At 37.4% G+C, this 24,003-nt stretch overlaps 1 protein-coding gene across 1 annotated transcript in view; it reads right to left on the bottom strand.

Moving 5' to 3' along the window:
* The window catches only part of PRTG (protogenin), a 123,133-nt gene that overhangs the window by 40,881 nt on the left and 58,249 nt on the right, over positions 1-24,003 (bottom strand). Inside the window, exons 5-11 of the mRNA XM_032342637.1 lie at positions 22,698-22,835; positions 22,286-22,444; positions 21,509-21,668; positions 20,476-20,723; positions 18,136-18,300; positions 14,737-15,042; positions 13,842-14,030 (exon numbers count right to left, since the gene is read on the bottom strand). Coding sequence (XP_032198528.1) covers positions 13,842-14,030; positions 14,737-15,042; positions 18,136-18,300; positions 20,476-20,723; positions 21,509-21,668; positions 22,286-22,444; positions 22,698-22,835 — 1,365 coding nt within the window. The remainder of the gene's footprint in view (positions 1-13,841; positions 14,031-14,736; positions 15,043-18,135; positions 18,301-20,475; positions 20,724-21,508; positions 21,669-22,285; positions 22,445-22,697; positions 22,836-24,003) is intronic.

Raw genomic sequence — 24,003 nt, forward strand, 5'->3', positions numbered from 1 at the left:
TGAAGACTTAACTCCCAGCTGTACACAGACTCACCATTTCGGATCTTCTGAACTCTAAATATATTAAGATGTTACAGACATCTCCCCTAGGACACCGATCTTTTCAACCCAACGTGATCAAAACTCAACTCAGTATCTGCCACTTCTCCAAACCTGATTTTGTTCCTGAAAGTCCTACTCCAATTAAAGTGCAGTCCACTCCAAGCTCTTGGGAATCATTCCAACTTCTTCTTCTCTGTAATCATATTTATATAGAGTAACTAGTTCCCAAGCACTTACTTTGTACCATACAGTGTGCTGAGGGTTCCACACGCACTAGCACATTTAATTCTCAAAAACCCGGAGGAGCCTGGGTGGCTCAGGGGGTTAAGAGTCTGGCTCTTGATCTCAGATCAGGTCTTGATCTCAGCATCATGAGTTTAGGCCCTGCATTGGGCCCCAAGCTGGTGTGGAGCCTACTTAAATCATCATCATCATCATCCTCAACATCTTAGACATTTACAGCAAGGTGAGGATCATAAAGATAGAGTGACTTGACACTAGTGGGTAGGGAGCTAGAATTCAAATCCTGGCCATTTGGGAATGTAAGTTGTTGCAGCCACTCTGGAAAACAGCATGGAGGTTCCTCAAAAAGTTGAAAATAGAGCTACCCTACAACGCAGCAATTGCACTACTGGACATTTACCCCATAGATACAAATGTAGGGATCCGAAGGGGCACAGGCACCCTAATGTTTATAGCAGCAATGTCCACAATAGGCAAATTATGGAAACAGCCTAAATGTCCGTCCACAGAAGAATGGATAAAGAAGATGTGTACATGTATATACAGTGGAATATTATGCAGCCATCAAAATTGAAATCTTGTCATTTGCAACAGCGTGGATGGGACTAGAAGGTCTTATGCTAATCAAAATAGGTCAATCAGATAAAGACAATTATCATATGATCTCACTGATATGAGGAATTTGAGAAACAAGGCAGAGGATCATAGGGAAAGAGAGGAAAAAATGAAACAAGATAAAACCAGAGAGGGAGACAAACCATAAGAGACTCTTAATCTCATGAACAAACTGAGGGCTGCTGGAGGGAGGGGGGTGAGAGAGGTGGCTGGGTGATGGGCATTGGGGAGGGTATGTGCTACGGTGAGTGCTGTGAAATATGTAAGACTAATGAATCACAGACCTATACCCCTGAAGCAAATAATACATTATAGGTTAATAAAAAAAAAAAAAAAACAACAAAAAAAAACAAGAACAAATCCTGGCAATTTAGCTCAAAACCCAGTATTCTATTTTACTTTCTAAATTTAGATACACTTAAGTGGACCTTTTTGGTATACAGTTTTATTTAACATGTACAGATTTGTCCACTACCACCACAATCAGGATACAGAATTCCATCACAGCAAGAAACCCCTCTGTGCTTCCCTTTGTAACAAAGTTTAAGCCCCCACCCCGAATCCTCAGCAGTCACTAATCTAGTTCTGACTTTCCAAGAATATCATATCAGGGAAATGATACAGAATATAACCTTTGAGACTAGCCTCTTTCACTCCATATAATGCCACTGAGATCCGCTTACAAATTGTTGCAAACAGCAAACAGTCCATCGCTCTTCATTGCTGAGAGTGTTTCCACCATTCAAATATACTGCAGGTTGTTCATCCATTCTCCCACGGAAGGACATTCATGGCTTCCAGTATTTGGGGTGGAACAGAGCCATGCATTTGTGTTATAGGTTCTTGTATGGACATAAGTTTTCATTTTTCTAGAGTAAATACCTAGGATGTGACTGCTGGGTCATACGGTACAGGCGTGTTTAAGTTTAAAAACAACAAAAGCATTGAACAAAAGCATTGAACTGTTTTTCAGAGTGGCTGGACCATTTTGCATTCCTACGGTAATGCATGGGATTTCCCAGTGTTCTGCATCCATGGCAGCACTTGCTATTGGTCATCTTGGCATTTAAAATTTTTCAGTTCGGGCATCTGGGTGGCTCCATCAGTTAAGTGTCTGCCTTTGGCTCAGGTCATGATTCCTGGAATCTAGTCCCACATGGAGCTCCCTGCTTGGCAGGAAGTATGCTTCTCCCTCTCCCGTTCCCTTCTGCCTGTGATCTCTCTCTCTCTGTCTCTAACAAATAAATAAAATCTTTTTTTTTTCTTAAAGATTTTATTTATTTATTTGACAGAGATCACAAGCAGGCAGAGAGGCAGGCAGAGAGGCAGGCAGAGAGGGGAGGAAGCAGGCTCCCTGCCGAGCAGAGAGCCCGATGTGGGGCTCAATCCCAGGACCCTGGGATCATGACCAGAGCCGAAGGCAGAGACTTTAACCCACTGAGCCACCCAGGCGACCCCAAATAAATAAAATCTTTAAAAAAAAAAATAAAAATTTTTAGTCATTCTGATAGGCATGTAGTGGTAGCCTACTGCAGTTTAAAATTTTAAATTTGCATTTCTCTAATGGCTAATGATGTTGAGCATCTTTTCATAGATCCCTTAGGTGTGACCCCGATACTTATATCTGAAGGCCTCCCATCAGGCCACATGTAATCAGTGAAGTCCTGATTAAGCTGAGATTCAGAGTTGGATGCTTAAGCGACTGAAGCACCCAGGCGCCCCATGACTGTTGTGAGTCCCAAACAACTTTGTATCTTCCTTCTCTCCAATAAATTACCATCTTAGCTCACACCCTCATCCTCTTAGATTACTTCAACACCCATCATCTTGATTTCCTGTCTTCAGTAACTCCCTCCCTGGCCCATACTCAATGCATTTTCTAAACCTATCCTAGACCTTGTCATTACTTTATCTTTCTAAAGCAAACCATATTATACTCTCAGTTAAAAACTTTTGGGGGGCCTGGGTGGCTCAGTGGGTAAAGCCTCTGCCTTCGGCTCAGGTCATGATCTCAGGGTCCTGGGATACAGTCCTGCATCGGGCTTTCTGCTCAGCAGGGAGCCTGCTTCCCCCTCTCTCTCTGCCTGCCTCTCTGCCTACTTGTGATCTCTCTCTCTGTCAAATAAAGAAATAAAATCTTTAAAAAAAAAAAAAACTTTTGATGGCCCCTCATTACTGTATTGTAGGACAAACACCAAATCAATTATTAAGGTCCACAGGGCTCTTAAGACATGGCTCTATTTAACTCTACAGCTTCAAACTCCTACAACTTCTAAACTCCTACGCATGTGACCCACATTTTAGCCATTATATACCACTCAGGCCACCTCTTCAATCTTCTATTTTGTACCTTGTAACTTCCTATTATTAGAGTGACTTTCCTCCATTCTCTCCTAGGTAAACCGTTCTCACACATGCAGTCATGTGTGAGTCATAAATAAGTCATTTATCCTTTGTGTTTCTAGAACACTGACTGTATCTCAATATTGTCTATTAGGACATTTTCCTATGGAGACTAATAGGTCCTTCATGCTGAGCTTAAATACTCGGAAGCGGACATGCCATCTCATGTCCATATTCCTTGTCCCCAATACAGGACCTGGGACACAGTATGTGCTTTCAATCAATATATACTAATTTTTAAATTTTAACAATAATAGAAAATAAACTTAAGTTAACATCCATAATTAGGCTAGGTAAACTTTAATATGAAAATTTTATGCAACAAGAAATGGCAATAACATTGGTATAGATAGCAATCTCATGTTATTAAACCAAGTAGATTTACATTAAGTTCTAAGAAAAATATATATTGTATAATCCTAAAATTAGAAATTTTGCATTTTTATTTAGCACTATCTTTAGGCAAGGTCTTCAGAAGGTGTTAGCAGAAGAAATCAATCACATAAGCCAAAGCTGTATGTTGTGAGGATGATTTCAATTTTGTGACTGATTTACTGGTAATTAATTTATATTAGTTTAATGGTAACTGCAGCCCATTATCAGTAACTTTTAAATTGAGTTCATCTCCTGATTTGCAAGGCCACTGAGTTTCTGTGTCACAAGCCTTCTAGGAGGGGCGCAAAAGAACCACCAAGAAAACATAGAAGTCTCTTTATCTGAAATCTATTGAGTTCCATAAGACACTGTACTCACTGTATTCACACAGTGTTAACCAGGGCTTTGTAAACAGTATTGTAGCTCTAAAAGCCTATCCTCAAGCTCAATGGTAGCAGCTGAGTGGGTTCAAAATATTCTTCTTTTGAGTGACTTATAAATGCTCCTGGATTTACGCTGTGGCTTCGAAGAACAATTTATATTACAGGTTTATGTTTATGGAATCCATAGCTATATTTCCTTTACTTCCTTGTTCATTTAAAAACATGAAATTTAATTAACTTGGCAATCACAGTTGCCTAAAACGAAATGTACCAAATCAAGAGTAATTAGGCATTCTCAGGGGGCACAGAATATACCATTAGATTTGTGACTACATGCGTCTTGAGAGCTGACTCAAGAAAAGGGAGGAAGAATTAAAACACTTTAACACAGTTATGGAGCTGACTTTAAGACAACCATAAACCAAAGATCCAACAATCTTTCCCTTTATAAAACAGTAGGGTTTGTATTTTTAGATATGGGAACAATATTACCTTAACACTTTGATTTCTGAAGAGGGTCAGCACAAAGAAATTTCCAAATTTACTGTTTTGGTGGAGGCGTACATGTATATATAGATATGTTACACAGTGACTGTAGTTCCCAAAAGTCAAGTATAAATTGATTAAAAGCAGCAGAATATGCTGTTCTCCGAAGAAATCTTTATCATTTGTGTGCACAAAAATTGCCACGTGCAACAGGACCATAGCAAACATGGAATATAGGCTTATCTCTGAATCAGAAAGAAAGTGAAAAAGAAAACTCACAAAAACCTCTTTCAGGCAGTAGGCAGTTCTGAGCTGCTACTTCGAGCTGCTGTCTTACTTCTCCACATTATATTTTACACACTACAATAGAAAGATACTTCTAAACAAATCTAATTGGGTCACTAGCTTGCTTAAAATGATTCAGCTTCATGCTGCCCTTAAGATAAAAGCCCAAATTCCCTCAGGCAGTCTCCCAGGTGCCTGCCGCACACTGTCGTCACACAGCAACGCTTCATCTACTCCAGAGCCTGGTCTCCACACCTCCTGGACGTCCCACGTGAATTTCACCAGTCCCTGAGTATCTCCTGGCTTCTGCTACACCCTCTTCTCAAAGCAGATTTACCACAAAGTTGTGAGAACTTTTTAATTTTCAGAACCCTTCACTTTTAATGGAGCCTCTACCTGCAGGGTAAGTCCAAGGCCCCATATCGATAATATACTTTTACATTATTTAATATACTTTTACATTATTTTTATGTTATTACACATTATTTTCTTAGGTCCCACCTAACCTGTACTTGCCCCTGCCTCTTTGCCTGACTAATCCTACCCACCCTTAAATCTCAACCTAAATGTTACTTCTTCCTGGAAGCCACCCCCATTCCAGCCCTGAAATAGGTCAGAAGCACCTGCAGAATGTTGTCAAAGAGTTCGTCGCCTGGTATTTTAGTTGCTTATTTGTTGGTCTTCCTCCTAGACACAAATGCTATGACCATGTTTACATTAAATATATATGGCAGTCCCTGAACTAGGGACTGCCATACAGTAAGCTCTGTAAGTATCTAAGAATGAAAGAAGGACTTTGTCAATGAGCACTGAGTGACAGACAAAACATAGGGAGGAAGGGCCTCAACTGGAAGATTATACCTGAGAGCCTGGGATTCATCCACTTCCTGGATGTCTGGGGGAAAAAAATGCATCGATTAAAGGATGATACCCATGAAAGGCCATGTTTCTTTCCCTGTGAAAGCTGAGGAGTATGGGGAGATAGACTTGAAACAAAGTATGCAATAAAAAGTGCAGTGAAAGTAGACTTAGGGGAAGGCTACAATAATTAAAAACTATAATTGGCCTGACAATCAGGAGAGTCAGCTATATAGGGGCTCAGAAAGCACAAAAACAAATTCTGAAAGATTTCCAACAAAAGAAACAAACTAACCCTAAAAATCTATTAACTTTATAAAGAATATTCACTATTTAGAAAAATATATACCAAGTCATCCAGACCAGTGTTTCCCAAGCTTCAGTGTACGTACAATCACGAAATAATCCTGTTAAAACAGAGATTCTGATTCAGAAGATCTGGCAGGAGAGGGGACAAGGGAAACCCAAAACTTCTAGATTTTGCTGCTGTTCCTGGGACCACATTTTCAAGAGCAACAACACTAGAGTCTACACCTGGCAAAAGACAAAAAACACTACCTAAAGATACCTGCAGACTGAAAGTGAGGGGGTAGAGAAACACCTACGATGCAAACGGAAGTCAAAAGAAAGCTGGAGTAGCAATACTTGTATCAGACAAAATAGACTTTATTTCTTTTAGAGACTTTATTTATTGACAGAGAGCACACACGCACAAGGGGGAGCTGCAGAGGGAGAGGGAGAAGCAGGCCCCCACTGAGCAGGGAGCCCAACCCCAAGACCATGGGATCATGACCCGCATCAATGGGAGATGCTTGACCAACTGAGCCACCAAGGCGCCCCCAAAATAGACTTCAAAACAAAGACTATAACTAGAGTCTACACCTGGAATTGCCAACATATAGTAACATGGTCCCCTGCCTCTGGGTCAGCCTGCTAGCTAAAAACAGTTTTTACATTTTGAAGTGATCAGAAAATAATTTTAAATAATAGTATTTTGTGACATGTCAAAAATATATGAAACTCAAATTTCAGTGTCCACAGATAAAGTTTTATTGGAACATAACCACATCCATGCATTTTCCTCTGGCTGCCTTTGTGTTACAGTGGCAGGACGGAACACTTGTGGTATCTCTTACAGCCCACTGTATAAGTCTGCTGGGGCTGCCATAGCAAAAATACCATAGACCGGATGGCTTAAGCCACAGAAGTTAATTTCTTGCTTCTGGAGACTGGGAAGTCCAAGATCAGGTCGTGGAAGTGTTCAGTTTCTGAGGAGAGCTCTCTTCCAGACTTGTGGACAACCAGCTTCTCACTGAGATCCTGCACACATGGTAGAGAGAGCTCTGTTGTCTCCTCCTCTTCCTATAAGGGCACCTGTCTATCACATTAGGGCCCCACCCTTATGACCTCACTTAACAGTTATCCCCTACTCCAAAGCCATCTTTCCATATCCAGTCACATTAGGGATTAGGGCCTCAACATATGACTTTCATGAGGACATGAATATTCAGTCTATAACACCCACAAAGCTTAAAATATTTACTATCCATTCCACTGCAGAAAAAGTCTGCCTACCCCTGGTATAGATGTTGCTTCTCCAAGTGGGTAGGAATGCAAAGATTATTAGGCCCCACTCAAACCTATTAAATTAGTATCTGCATTTTTAACAAGACCCTGGGTGTAGATACTAAAGTTCAAGGAGCACTGGTTTCCAAATCTACTGATCACAGTAAATCACATGAAAAAAAATTTTAAATATAGATTTCCAGGCTCCATCCTAGGAGGAGAAAAATTTTAAAAACAATTACAACAGCTAACATTTGTTGAGGACTTACAGTGCAGTTTTCTAGGAACCATGTTAACTTTTATATACATTATTTCATTTAAACTTCCTAATATTTTAAAATAGCTATTACTATTATTATTATCACTACCTAAAAAGATTAGGCAAATAACCAGAATTTAATTTGCTAATAAGTTACAGAGCTAATGTCAGGCAACAGACATGAAATTTACTTCACGGCTATTTTTCTTTTAGCTGTCGGTGCCAAGTGCCTCCTATAATAGGGCATTATAAATGATGTACCATGGGAATGACTGACACCATCTGAGATCACAAGACGATTCCCAGAGGGTTGAAACTTAAAAGCTGGGGAAGATTTTTCCAAATGGAAAGAGACATATCTCCAATTTCGTCCAAGGAGTATCAGAAATATTTTAGAATGGCAGATAACCTTTCATTCAAGAGAGAGAATTTAAGGAAAGATCACCAGATGACAGCACCGTAAGCTTTGTATAGTTCATACAGTTTCACAAGTCTATAAATATTTTGTCTTTAAATGGAGGTAGCTGCAAACTGTCAAATGAAAATCTGTCCCTTCCTTTGTTACTGTTGTAATATAACAGTATTTTTTTTTTTTAGTAACAGGATTTTTAAAGAAATGGATGCTCTGTTTCTTTTGAGCATCTTTTTGAGGTACTTTTGAGGTACATTCTTTTGAGGTACTGGTTTTTAAATTTTTCAAGTATTAAGATTCTAAAGTTTGAGCTAAATAGCTCTTATATGTGCTATGTTCAGATACTGCAGAAATATTTAAAAGTTTTTGATCACCTAGTAAATTAAGAAAAAATAGTTGAATATTTCTTAAAATCTGCATTGAATTTTCAACATATTTTGGCTAGATAATAGATTAAACACAAGAAAGGGTAACTTAAAATATAAGTAATAGAGAAATAAGTAAAATACAGTATTTTTACAATGTTTCCTTTGTTATAATTTGTATTCCCACATTGTCAGTCAGTTTTCTGGTCTACAGAGTAAGAGGTTTCCAAAATTATTCACGTGAGTTAAATGAATTTATTTTGTAATTCTTTTAAAGGAAGGTAAGGGAGAGTGCAATCAGACACTGTTCAGAGGAACTATTTCTACTAAAAGTGGAATTTAACAGTTATAAAGCATAGGAAGAACTGAAGAGAGGCAAAAAATGTGAGGTATGTCCCCAGTGATCTTGCCTGTGGTAAATGACAGCAATAATATCCAGGAATTTCTACACCAATCCCTAAAAATGATCTGTTAACAAACAAATGCAAACTGATCTCACAGAAACCAATGCTACTTTGTGAAGTCAACACTAATATGGGCAGAGTGCTTCATGATGCCTACATTGATTATATGTTACTTTAGAAAACAGAAGAATCCTGGCATCTATAGTGATATTTGAGATGGTAGTTGAAATCAAGCCACCAAATTATTTGAAAGGAATTTTTAGGCTAAAAGTCAGTATGCTAAGATATACTGGAAACTATACACAATTGGGAAGATTTGTTTATAAAATATGGTGTAGTTTTTTACTCTATCTTAAGGAGTGCAGCAAGAAAATTGAAAAACAGCCACAATACAAGGATTTTCACCTGTAGCATGTTGCCTAAGATTTTTCTGAATGTTCTCTAAGGCTTCCTTGTGTGAGAGGAAAGAGGGAACAGAGTCTCTGAAAAGACTTTGGCCTGCCTTAAAACGTGACTTCCATATTTCGTAAACTGAGTGATTCTAGTTCTCTTCAAAACAAAATCACTATTATAGTGAGGTTCACAATGAACCCTCTCTGATAAAAGTAGTCTCTTTTATGCCACAAAATCTTGTCCTGTCTTGACTAAAGGAAAGATTACAACTCCCTCCAGCTACATGAGTTTGGCTCACCAGTGGTACCTCTTGATTTTCTTTCCTCAGATCAACCGAATCCTATTCTGGGTATGGTAAAGGATAACACCCAGAAATCCAACTTAATTTTACCATGTTTCCATACAAACTGGCTAAGGGACTCTAAAACTACTTGTCACTCAGGAATTGTTTTTTTGTTTTTGTTTTTGGGGTTTTTTTTGGCCTCCTATTCCCCCCAGTTAGGGGAATTCCATTTTGGATTTCTCAAAAAAAGATTGGTAAGTTTTGAAGGTGTACAAGGAATCCAGGAACATTACTGACTTTAAATATTTTGGATCTTTATAATTGGTACTGAATCTCATGGTCACTAATCAAGCTTGCTGTGAAGTGTTAATAGTACACATTCTTTGGCAAAATAGAAGCTAAAGATTATCAGTGTCCCAAACGCTAAACTAACAACAGGACCATCTAAATAATCTCCCCTTTCCCCTTTTTATATAAATACTGAAAAATTAAGAGGTTTCTGACAGCTTATGAAAATAGTTCTCTTTGCAATTAGAAACTAACTTCAGAATTTGAAGCCAATTTCTGAAATAAACAGACAAAAAAACCAAATTATTGGGGCACCTGGGTGGCTCAATGGGTTAAAGCCTCTGCCTTCGGCTCAGGTCATGATCCCAGTGTCCTGGGATCGAGCCCCACATCAGGCTCTCTGCTCAGCAGGGAGCCTGCTTCCTCCTCTCTCTCTACTTGTGATCTCTATCTGTCAAATAAATAGATAAATAAAAATCTTTAAAAAAAAACCCAAATTATTTCAATCTGTTATTAGGGAATACAAGTATGCTATTAATTTTGCTTCTATTTATTGTGTGATAAGCTTAATGAATGTTTTAAAATTCTGCTTAAAAAGGTAAACATGAGAAGTGTTAAAGGGAGGAAAAACTGAATGAAAATCATCACAACAAAGATGCAAATCTTAAAGAAAACCTCAAAAAAACCACAATTTAGAACAAATCACATAAACATTTAATCACAAGCCAAATGCTTTTTTCCCAACCACCAAACCATTTCTAATTAAAAGCAAACTGTGTATTTAAAAATCATTAAACTAGAACAACCAGCAACATCAAAATACCTCTACTGCTCTACCATTATTTCTATTACACTAATAAGGACAAAATAATCTTTTCAGCCATTTTAAAAACAAAACATTCTATATCTCTGAACTGAGCATTGAGGGTTTAGTGTAAAATGCTGTCAAACAACTTTAATTACTAAGTACAATTAAATTTAGTTAATCAGAACTTCGGGAGGAAAGTAAATCAAGTTAGTGTCTTTTGTTTTAATTTTTCTTGTTTTGAGCAGAGGTCACATCTGTTAAATCTGTTCATTTAGTACCACAACGCCTTATTTAGAAAAATAATTTGTTAATTCTTGTTAAATGAATTGAAATACACAAATTCATTTCTTTTTTTTTAGAAACAAAGAACTGTATGTTACCAAGGACAATGTGTCCCAATAACATACTTTTTAGTTGAAAACTTAATTAGCAGAAGTAACAAAAGGAAGTGTATTAGGGCATCAGAGAAGGGATTAATATGAAAATGAAATTTTGAGACATCAGTTTGCTACTCAAATTGACACTGAATTAGCAAAGAGAAGCATTTAAATTACATTTCCAAGCCTACTTAGTGAATCTAGTTCTAGTTAGAGCATCTTTAATGTACAAAAGCTCTGTGAAAGAAAGTATTCACCATGCAAGACACAGATAGGGTTCCCTTAACCTACTGCCCTCTGCACACATCACTCTCTGTTAAACAGGCAGCTACCGCCAGATGCTCTTGCTAAAAATGGTCACAGATGGTCAGTTGTCCAGTTAACAGAACATACTGCCCTCCCAATAGCTGAAAGTAAGAAGGGAAGGAGTGAGAGCTCTTAACACTTGCCTGCTCAGTGGGTTACACACATTCAACTTAGTGTAAGCTCGGCTAGGCCTCAACAGTGTCTTTCTAAAAAAGAAGACTCTACAGACCCTACAGCTCTCAAGATTAAAAAGCATTTTAAAGGTGAGCTAGTCAACAGCCATATAATACTTAGATCTATACAACTGCATCTCTGCTGGTCAGCCCATTGCAGCCCTGGCTTGGGACCTCCAGAGGTGTGGAATCCACTATCCAAAGAAAGTCCCAAGGCTGAGATGGAGTCCCCTGTTACCCTGCACTGCAATTACCCCAACTGCTCAGTCTAATTCCACAGTCAGGAAACATGGAGTTATTTTAACAGAGAGGCATACTGACTATAACAAAATAATTTCCCAGTGTATGCATTACACAGTGATTTTAAGCTGGGTTACCCAAAACACATGGATACACAATGGATTTTATAACATAAAAACACAGGCTATAACAGATGTGACTTATTTTTAAAACACAGGAGGAAAGTAAAGTCCGTAGTACTAAAAGCTATTAGCTAGAGATTATAAAAAATTTCAACAAAGATCAATGGGTCTTCTCTATATTTATATGCACCTATAGAAAATGTTTAAATTTTAAAGCACTGTTTTGTTTTTAAGATTCCATTTATTTATTTGACAGAAAGAAGGAGAGAGCACAGCAGGGGCAGCAGCAGAGGAAGAGGGAGAAGCAGGCTCCCCGCTGAGTAAGGAGCCCTATGTTGGACTCCATCCCAGGACCGTGGTATCATTACCCAGGCCAAAGGCAGATGCCCAATCAACTGAGCCACCCAGGCACCCCCCCAAAACATTGTTTTAATTGACAAAGTGTTTGGTGTTTTTTTTAAAGATTTATTTGACAAAGAGCACAAGTAGGCAAAGAGGAGGAAGTAGGCTCCCCACTGAGCAGAGAACCTGATGCAAGGCTCGGGATCCCAGGGTCCTGGGATCATGACCTGAGCCAAAGGCAGAGGCTTTAACCCACTGAGCAACACAGGCGCCCCTTGACACAGTTTTAATAAGATGTTTCTACAAACTTTTCACAAGCAGAGCATTTCTCTGTTCTTCCCAATACATTACTCATTTGTTTAAAACAAGCTACCTATGTGTGTTCAAGAAGAGTGCTCCATGAACTTACTTTTTGTATCTTCTACTTATTTTTTTTTCCTTAACAGTGAAGGAATTGGAAATACTGAGTTTGATGTACGATTTTTCATCAGCAATTGTCCCAAATCCTGTTTCTTACTTGATAACTTAGTGCAACTCTTTTGAATAAAGGATATGAACATAAAAAGTAAGAGCATACTGAGAAACCTCAGCTAGGAATAAATGCTCCTGACTCTGGTGACAGGCTGGGCTAACATCATCTCTGAGTCCGTGGTTTTAAGGAAGGTCAGCCTGGAACATATGTAACTTCTCCTCATCATTTATAAAACTGTGTGACAGGGATCAATAGTGAAATTTATTTAGGCAAATGCAGATTAAATTAACATCCAAGACAATAAGATTAGAAGCAAAATGCCATCTGGAAAACTACAGTAAAGAACCAGAGGATGGGGTCGCATGTCCCTGCCTCTAAAAACAGACTCCCACCGCTGCTTTTCACCGGCAGGGTCTCAGGACTCCTGCTGTTTTCACAGGCCTGAAAGAAGCAAATGGAGCTCTCCCTAGTGGGGTCCCCCCACCTCTTCCCTTTCTGCACTCCAAAGGGTAGTCTGTGAGGGGGAAAGCCGGAGAGCACTGTAAGATTCCACTAGGTGCAGAAGGTGCTGTTAACAATTCAGCAGCAATTTAGTTGGGAATCCTAAGTAAAGTTGCTGCTTTAACAAATAACTAAGAAATAACTGAGTATGCATTTTACACCTTAAGTATCTATCTGTTCATACCCAGGTACTTATTGTAGACATAAGTTTCCTTACTTTCCATTAAACATGGTCACATGATGAAATTCTTCACTCAGCAATGATAAGACGAACAGAGAATAAAATGGTGTCTTTCACAATTGTGATAAACCCAAACGCAAGGCTGAATGTGTTTTCTCTAGTGTTTCTGTGTCACAGCTACAAAAATAAATATGTACAGCGGCATGGGTCATATGTAAGAGCAATATTTTATACATAATTTAAATATGTATTTTTATATATATATATATATATATAATTTATATATTAGCACTCTCGGGCAATTTCTAAGTTAATCGTTGCCTACTTTCTGCTCTTTTGGTGATACTACTATTTTATGTACACCATATACTCACCATAATTGATCAGTTCTCATTCTACCAGAAGTGAACTGCAGAAAGAAAAGTGGATGCCCAGAAGTAGGGGAAAGATAACACGGTTATCTGACCACTGACAAGTTTGCTCATGATGGTGAGTCAAAGGCCAGCCTGGACTCCAGCAGTAGGACATACACAGTGATTTGATAAGGGCAATTCCCTTTTTACCAGTAAGTCCGTTCTTCTGCCTTATATCCAAAAACTCTTTCCCAGCTGGTCAGAGAGGAAGAAAAAAAAACGAAAGCCCAGGACGGGCTCACTCACCTAAACCACTGAGAGTGTAGAGAAGGTCACTGGTATCTAAGAATATGGGTCCATTTTCCTGCTGCCCTTCTTCTTTGTAGTACAGCTTGTAGCCCTGAATGGTTGCTGTGTCCTCCGCATCTTGCTGCCACTTCACAGAAATGGCGGTGCAGTTCAGAGGCTCCAAATGTAACTCCGGAGACTTAGGGGCTAGAAAAATCCACCGGAAATGTATGCATTAAAAAATCCACCCAGTTTTAAATGAACAGCTGCAAAAAAAGTGCGATTCCAAGCAATCATACTTTAATTTTCAAAATTCCACAATGATATTAAACTTTGAGACAGAATTAAAAATATAAAATACTACCTTTAAAAAACCCCTAAGGTATATAAATAGGAACACAATACCATCGATACTTGAATTTTTTTTTTTAAAGAGACAATGAGGACTTCCTAATTTTGACCATTCATTAATCCTCTGTGTAGAACAGGCATTATTATTAATCAATGAACAACAAAAACCCCGGTCATGTTACATTTCACATTATTAAAAGAAGAGGGTCTAGGACTTCCTAGTCTATGGTCTTTCTATTAAATGGATGATTTAAAAAAATATATGGTAATAATATTAATTAGGTCTCTATTAATATACAACTTTTGGTAATTCAGTTTGATCTGGACTCAGCCACTTATGAAGAATTTGCTGAGCAAATTGACAGCGTAACCAAAGGTTTTACACACTATTGATCTCTATGTCAAAAGGGACTATGCAACAAAAAGTCGAAAGTTACTTTCAGTGAAGTCCATGATCTACGGAATATTTTCTTTCATAAAATACTATTTAAACATAACTTTGATTTCACAGAAGTTTCAAAAAAGTAAAAGTACTCTTCCTCAATAGCATTTTGGGATTTACCTTTCACACTTGTAGCTTTGGGTGTCCTATGTGAGGTCCACACAGACGACTCTCCCAGCCCCACCCTGGTGGCAGCAGTAATCCGCACCAGGTAGACACTGTCCGGTTTCAGGCCCTCCAAAAGGTACTCGTGTGTGGTCCCCGGGAGCTCCAGAACTTGGATGGAATTCTCAGTACTCAGGCGGAAGGACAGGCGGTAGAGGACCACCTGACCCCGTCGGTACTTGGCCGGGATCGGCAGCCAGGAGATGAGGATATCAGTGGGACTTCGACTCGTCAAACTGATTTCAGGAGGCCTCAGCGGAACTAGTCATGCAACAAAACAGGATGCTTATGAATATTTAGAATCAAAACTGTCAATCAGCACACCAGTATTTACTGAATTCTCTTAAGAGCATCACACAACATAATAAAGAGGAGATACTATCAGCCTTAGCAGAGGTTTTCAGGTGAGGAGATCACAAACCAGAAAAAATGAAGGAAAAATAATTAGGAAGGATCAAGCATAGAGAACCAAAGAAAGCAAAGTGTCACTGAAAGTAAAAGCCCAGCATAGGGCTCCCTGCTGGGCAGGGAACCTGTTTCTCCCTCTCCCTCTGCCTGCTGCTCCCCATTGCTTTCTCTGTGATAAATAAATTAAAAAATAAAATCTTTCCAAAAAAAAAAAAAAAAGGTAAAAGCTCAAGTCCTCCCGTGGCTTTAAACAAAGCCCTATGTACTTACAGGGTTGGCTCCTCATGAATTCTGTGCCCTAATCTCCTACTGCTTTCCACTTGCTCCCTCGTCTCCAGCCCTTAGCAATGTCCATTTCCTCTGCTGAGCCGGCACCTCCCCCAGTCATCTGTCTCGCCACCTTCACTTCCTTCAGGTTTTCATTCAAATGTCATCTACTCAGTAAGCCCTTCTTGGGTGACCCTGTCTCAAGTCTCAAATCCTCCCCACATTTCATACTCCCTTTCCCTGCTTTTTTCTCCTTCTCCTAGATAATTATCAATATCCCAAACAGGACATAAATACATAATGGACTGTTTATCTTGTTTATTGTTCCTCTGCCCCCTCTCCCACTAGAAAGTAAAGTCCATCAAATCAGGGACAGTTTTTGTCTCTTTTGTTCATTACTGAATAATGAATAACAGATAGCAGGTACTCAATGAATACTTGTTGTGTGAATGAACTAACAGGTGGAAAAGAGAAAATCAATTTATTAAGCATTCCTGAGTCGTTGATGTGTATGAACTCATGTGCGAATGAATTAATAGGGAGAAAAGGGAAAGTCCGTTTATTAAGCCTTTCTCAGTCCTTGATGTGTATGAACTCATGAATTCTCACAAAAACCAAAGGCAGTACCATGATCATTTCTACTCTATAGTTCAGGAAACTGAGGTACAAAGAGGTCAATTCACTTGCCCAAGGTCATACAGGTTGTTGGTGAAGGAGCATAGTTAGGCAGATTGAAAAAGCCCACATTCTTACTCCCTGTACTTTACTATGTCTTCTATAACCAAAGTTCTTCTATCCCGCGTTATGCAGGGATTACATGACATAATGGAGAGAACTGTTACTTGTATTTACTGCAGGCTGCTATGCTCCTGAGACACCCACACACCTTCATCTGAGAAGTATGGGGTTAGGAACTGAGGAGAAACTGGTGCAGAAACGGGAAAAGCAGGGTCAGAAGTCTGTGTTATTCAGAAAAGACAATGAAACTTCAATAAGTAAAACAGTTACAAAGTAAGAAAAGGTTTAAAAGGAAAAAATCTTGAGGTCATAACTTAACTGGAATTGGCAGGCTTTAACAAGTGGCTTGCCATGGTCAGACTCCTCTTCTTCAAGGATATAGGGAGGAATACACCTCATATACCAAGAAACCCCCAGAAGCCCCAAAAGAGCACACCTCCCCAGCCCGTGTTTCACCTTAGATACACATGTCAGAAGTTAAATGTGATGAGAACTCGAGAGGTCATAGAGACTGTGATTCACTCTAAAATGGAACAAACTTTTTTTTCTTTAAGATTTTATTTATTTGAGAGAGAGAGAGAGAGAGAGCACGCACACAAGCAGGGAGAATGGCAAAGGGAGAGAGAGAAGCTGGCTTCCTGCTGAGCAGGGAGCCCCATGTGGGACTCGATCCCAGGACTCTGGGATCATGATCTGAGCCAACAGCAGACAGTTAACTACTGAGCCACCCAGGCACCCCTAAAACAGAACAGACTCTTTAATGAAAACTGAATTTGGAGCTAAGCATCCAGATTAGTAATTTTTTTTCATTTCATCAAACTCTGAATTTAAAAGCATCTAAGTAAGGGGCATAACAGAGATATTAGTAAGAGATCTGGGACCAAATGAACAAAGAAAGTGATATGAAAATGATCTACCCAAAAATGTTTTGAAGGCCACCTGGGTGGCTCAGTCGGTTAAGTGTCTGCATTCGGCTCAGGTCATGATCCCAGGGTCCTGGGATCAAACCCCCTGACTCCTCACTGAGCAGGGAGTCTGCTTCTCTCTCTCCCTCTGCCCCTCCCTCCACTCGTGCTCTCTCTCTCTCTCGTTCTAATTTTTTAAAAAAATCTTCAAAAAAATATTTTCAAAACTAAAAGTGGACCACTCTGTGAGGATGGAAAATACCTGTAGAGGAAAGCAGTATAATTAAGCGTATGTTAAATCATTCCCTTTTCCCAGTGAAGGGTATAAAAATGGGCCTTCTGGAGAGCCCCTGGAGAGAGAGAAAGGTGATGAATCAGGCGGAGAATCAGTCTCAGGACTTTCCTAAGGAATGGGATCTCCTACCATTATAAGAATATATGGAGGCCTGCTTCTCAAAAGCACTCAACTTCCAACCCAGAGTCTGTTACTGAACTGAACTATTACTTTCCTCCTTAAGCAGAATAGACATATTATACCTAAATATAGACTGCTGATTTTTTAAGAATATTTTTTAATCAACAATTTACTAAATTTCAAAAACTCCCAGTTTCAGAAGTCTAAGACCTCTGACCTCTCTTCATTATATATATTCACTCATATTTACTCATGCTTAGAAAATTTTACATTTTGTTCCACTTGCTTAAAAAAAATCTGCAATGTCAAAAAAAAATTTTTTTAAAAGTCATCCTTACAATTTAAACTAAGAAACTTGAAGAAAAACAATAATACAAGAATTTTATTAAAATTTATGTTACACATTATCAGTTATAAAAACTCTTTACCTATATCACGTTACTGTCAAAAAATGAGGGTCAAATTTGAAATGGCAAACTACCCTGCTGGTAACCACACCTGTTTTTATTATTTTTTTTAACCAAAAAGAAGATATTTTCTCTAATTTAAAACACATTTATTCATTGAAATGGATTAAACATATTGATGTTCATACTTAAATGACACAGACTGTTTTCTTACCATCCTCTAAAGTATTCTGGGTCACATGGTCAGACATCTGGCTGGCTCCCATTGGCATATATGCCACAATGTAGAAAGTATAATTGCTAGCAGGTTCTAAGTCATCAATAATATAATGAGTTGTGTCATTTCCGATGACTACTTGATACTCTTCATTATTTAAACCTAGATTAAAGTATCAGCGTTTAAAAATTAGGAATATTCAAACAATAAAGTGACCAATTTCCCTTACTGTGAAACACTGATTCTCTGATCCAATCTCTGCTAACTTTTGTGACCCTTAGAAAATAAAAGTGATTTCTAAAAGTAACTATGTCTTGCTACAAATTAGTTTGAACTCTTCCCTAATAAATGAAACTGAAAATAATTAATCTCTTCTGTATTTGTTTTAAAATCCAGTCAAAACCCATAGCAGAGACAATGTACAGAAGTAACACAGAAGAGCGAGCTTAAAGTGCAGAACTCTGTAGTTTGTAACAGTGTTAAGTTTTACTTGCTTAAACTCATGTCTTTTTTTTTCTTTTATATATAAATGGAGAGACAGTAGGGAATGTAATGGCTCTCTGCACTTTACAAACCAAACCAACAGTTGTCCTGCAAAAGGTGTTAAGTTTTACTTGCTTTAACTCAAGCCTTCCTTTTTCTTTTATACGTAAATGCAGAGACAGTAGGGAATGTAATGGCTCTACGCTTTATAAAAACAAACCAAACCAAAAGTCGTCCTGCAAAAGATCTCATTTTGGCCCTAGAGATTCTATTAAATTTGACTGACACAAGTTGTTCTTTTTATTTATACTGAAAGCAAAAGAACTGGGAGGCACGGAATGTGCTTCAAAACACTTTGTTCCACAACGAACTTTTTTTTCCCCCCAAAGAGGGGAAAAAAAAATTCTCAGCAATTCTTTATAAAATATGCATGGCAAGGTACAGAAAAGAATTTGTCTTTGGGGGATTTAATTCCTATGGTGCAAATCTGTAAAGTGCAAAGGCAGCTCCTGTGCTTTGAGAACAATTCACGGTAAATGCACGTCAACTTCATCAAAATGCTCTAAGACGAAGGCCCTTCTCCCCCACACTGGATTTATAAACAAAACAGAAGGCAAATTCCACTATTAAGTTTTCCCACATTTCTGAATTAACTTGATAGCATTTTAATTAGACAAGATTACAGCCATTTCACAACAGACTGGCTAATGGCTCGTTAATTAGGAACTGCATAGTACGATTTCTGACCTACCAAACAAGGTCCTTGAGTTCGAATTAAAAAGCCTTGTTCTGTCCTTGAATAGACCACTGAGCCACATGTGGAGGCTCTAATGAAACAACCATAATAGCGAACAAGAGTGGTCTCCACCAAAACCAGCATTCCTTTTACCTTCCTAAATCACTAAGAAGGGAATTAACATACTCCAACAGGCTCAGTTAGACTTTCATTCTTCTTGCTAACACAACTCCTGATTTAAATTCAAAATATCCCTTTTCAAAATACTACTTCAAAGTACAAAAAACAAACAACAACAAACCACCTGTTTCTATGAACAACTTTATCATACCATCATTTTTGGGTGCTGAGGTTTGTTTTAATGTCTACTGCATAAAGTCTGGACTGTGTGCACAATTAAAACTTGTAAATTCTGTGGTTTCTACGAGAGATCACTAAAGAAAGCTCTAGGATTTCTAAGTAGCTTTCCTTTTCCAATTTTTTTTTTTTTGCCAAAAGAAAATACTAGGGCAAAAAATGGAATTAATAGTTCTGAATAAAAATTTTAAGGCAGATCTGATTTTCTAGTTTTATATAAGAAATGACATATCAATAAAGACAGTCCTGTTCAATATTCAAGGTTCTAAATGGTTTCAGGAAGCATTCAAAACATATAAAATCAACTTATGGGGATCTGATAATGTGTACTTCCCCCCCTTAAAAATAACATGTTATAGTGACCATAATTTACCATATTCTTTTTTTTTTTTCCATATTATTTTCTGAACCAGTTACACCAGTGTTCCTATGTAACTGCATACTTTAATTGCTAAAGAATTTATATCTTGGCTGGAATGAAATTCATCACTCCACCACTCTGTCATTTTCAGCAGGCAGAGATAGTACTTATTTCTAAGCATAAAAATCTTAAACTATACATATATATACCAGGTATTCAATAATAAGAACATTTAGCAAAAACTGATATGTGAGTGATAGATTGTTTTACTAAAAGAGATAAATACTATAGAACTGACATTCAGAAAAAAATTTTTTTCTGGATTCTGTAAGATGTCACTCATACTGAAATTACTGACAAGAAGTAGCAGTTGAAGATAAATACTCCTCAAATTGCTTACCTTCTGCTTTCATGTAGTGCACAGAGTAAGCGATGACTTTGTCTGAATTATAAAGTGGCCTCTCCCAAGCCAAAAGGATCGCTGAACTGGACATGGTTTCAGCATGCACATTGTATGGAGCGCTGGGTCTGTCTTCTGACATTACTACGGTCAGTCTGGCTCTAGATAAAATAGATCCTTGGCTGTTCTCAGCCATGCACTGATAAATAGCATCGTCTTCAGGAATAATCTGGTTAATTACCAATTTACTGAAGAAAGAAAAAAATACTTCTATGAAAAATGCTAAGAACGATGTAAAAATATATATAAACTATTGTTAAATTCACTCTCATTTTAAGTGGCAAAAGTTTATACTAAGAACAAAAAACTGTGTAGTCAACCCAACTGAAAAATCTGAGTTGCTTAAAATTACTCTTATTTTCCGAGTTTAATTAAGTAATAGTGATAGCCAAATCCTGTTTGCTTTAGGTGAGTGACTAACCTCTTTTTTAAAATTTGGCTTTTATAAGAAAGTATATTACTTTGTAATAGCATCTAATTTATGTAACTTTGCAACATTACATAAATTCAGATAAACAAAAATTTTAAAGTTTTGTTAAACATCTGGCAATGTTACAAGAAGATTCATATTTATACTAATAAAAAGGAGTTCTTAAAATCATTAAGTTTGAGCTGTGGAAAAATTCCTTGAGATTTGAGTATTTCCTTCTTAGTTTCTCTTTTTATCCGTAAAGGAGGAAGGAACTGAGACCGCAAAGGCATAATATGCTTGCTAGTAACTTAGCTATTAGCTTATCAGGATGAGTACCCAAGGGGACTGTCCATCATTTATTTCATTGTAATCTATCACTTCCATGATCCATATAAAACACAGAAGAATCTAGGGCGTGCTGATGTTATAATCTTAACTTCTCTTTTATATTAGTTTAAAATACCAAGATAATTTTGATATTTGGTATTACAACCAGTTCACATAACAATTATGAAAGCCATTATATGTTCTCTAAAAGAGTAGCACAATAGCATAGCCTACCTGTTGTACATTTTAATTCTCCCATTTGAATGTATTTTCCTCCCGTTTTTCAACCATGACATTTTGGGTGAGGGGATTCCTTCTGCTTGACATACAAATCGAGCAGTGCCAGCTCGAGGCCTTGTTAAACTTTCTGGCCATTCAACAAATGAAGGTGGAGCTATTTTTAAAGAAACAAGAAAAGAAAAAAATTTCCAAGTCCCCAAAACAGGAATTATACAAACAGTCAAGGAAGAGTCTGGCAAATGACTCAAGTCCCATCCTTGAAAATATTTAACAGTCGGAGCCTCTTATCTATGCTCTACATATATCTATCCAGATGCCTTTTCTCAGCATTGCTCATTTAGATGTTCACTCCCCCAAGGTTTTTCCTATTGAGAACCTCTGTGTCAACACGCTAAAAATATATCCACTATAGTCCACCTTAACTAAGCCCAATAATATATAGCCACTTGTGAGTGCCCACAACCAACAGAATAAAATTTTAGATTGGTAAATGGATATGTGGATTTGCTGGTGGGTAAACAAAGACATAAAAGGGATGCTTAAATAAGAAGGAACATAATGGTGTGCAGGCAAACAGGAGGCATGATAATTACGTTTTAACCCAGGGCTTTAATTTTCTCCTAAAATTCATTGTTGGATTACAGTACTTCATATCAACTTTCATATCAACGCTACAAAACTCAAGAAAGGCATAAGTAAGCAATGAATGAGATAAAACAATAAATGTTAAAATACAAGATTCTCCTGAATGCAGAATGAAATAGAACATACCTAAGACAGTTAAGGTTGCCATGGCAACCGTAAAGTTGCGCGTGCCTGGGGTTGTGGCCCGACAAACATATACTCCAGCGTGTTGCAGCTTGATATCAGATATCATGAGATTACCGTTTCCAAGTACCCGAGTATTAAAGACATCAATGGACTTGTGATCTATTTCCAAGAGAATACTTCAGTGAAAATAATGTAACATAAGATCTAAAATTACGTCAAAAGATCACTATCCAATCATACCATAAAAAAGCATAAAATTTGCTACACAAAATCCTTTTCTCTATACACTGAAATGCCGTTAAGTTAAAAGCTACTTAAATGACAAACATGTGTTTTGCAAATAAAATAAACATTTTATCAGTTTCTTTAGAATGAAGAAAGTTTAAAGACTTCTTTCCCTGAGAAAACTTACCAAGGCGGCTCCAAGAAATGATTGGTTTGGGATTTCCTGTGGCCACGCATTCCAAAACAACCGTCTGATGGAGAGACGTTGTTATGTTCTGTGGGCCTGCTATAATGGTTGGTGTGTAGAAGGAATTAGACTCCTTAGCTTTGAGGAGGAAAAGGCACAACATGAGAACAAATTACAAATAAGATATGATAAGTGAAACAAGTTAAAATATCCTTAAGTTATTCACTTAGGAAATAATTTTAGGGAGATATAACTCACATAATAAGTCACCATTTTGGTGATATTTTAATGATTTTTTAGTATTTTCAGAGTTGAGTAATTATTACCACAATCAATTTTAGAACTCCAAAAATAAAGAAACACCACACCTATTAGCAATCTCCTCTCCCCAGCCTGGCAACCACTAATCTTTCCGTCTCTCCAGATTTGCCTGTTCTAGACATTTCATAAGAACGGGACTATATATTTTATGGTCTTTTTTGTAACTGGCTTCTTTTCACTTAGCAAATGTTTTCAAGATTCATCTGTGTTACAATGTGTACCAGTATTTCATTTCTTTTTACTGAGTAATAATAACAGAAAAGAATTTAATTACATGGATAGAACACATTTTATTTATCCATTCTTCAGTTGACGGACATTTAGTTGTTTCCGTATCATTCACTTTTAATTGAGGCTCAAACATTCATTTAATCCTTTCACTAATCTTGTTAAGAATTTATGTGACAGTGGGGAGAAGAAGTGTTGGAGTGCCTTTGTCTTTAATCTTTCATACCAGAAAGCTAACAGATACTACCTGATGTTAAAACATAGTGTTAAAAATACAATTTTTAATCTCCAAGAGATTTTTTTCCAAAGAGATTTTTTTAATCTCCAAGGATCTTTTAGGAAACTTGTGAAAAACAAACATTCTTATGAAGTTCAACAATGTCTTCAGTCCAGATTTTCTTCCACTATATTCAAGTAAATTTACATTATTTAAAAATAAAAACTAGTGTATATATATATATATGTAATTCCATTTTAATAAGACACATATTTTTTTCTGCATCTTCATCTCTTTGGCTAGTTTCCCTTCTAACTATATTCACACATGGCAAAATATAGAAATTATGTTCACTTAAAGTTAACAATGATAATTTCTGGGTATTGGAGGTGGAGATATTTTTAAACTTCTATCTGTATATTTTTACATTGTTTAATGTAAAGGTTTTTCTTTCTATACTTTTATAGACATATAATATGCCTACATTATATATATTATGTCTATATTTATATATTACATATAATATATAGACATTAGATA

This window comes from Mustela erminea, chromosome 5 (assembly GCF_009829155.1).
Source record: "Mustela erminea isolate mMusErm1 chromosome 5, mMusErm1.Pri, whole genome shotgun sequence".
Lineage (NCBI taxonomy): Eukaryota > Metazoa > Chordata > Mammalia > Carnivora > Mustelidae > Mustela > Mustela erminea.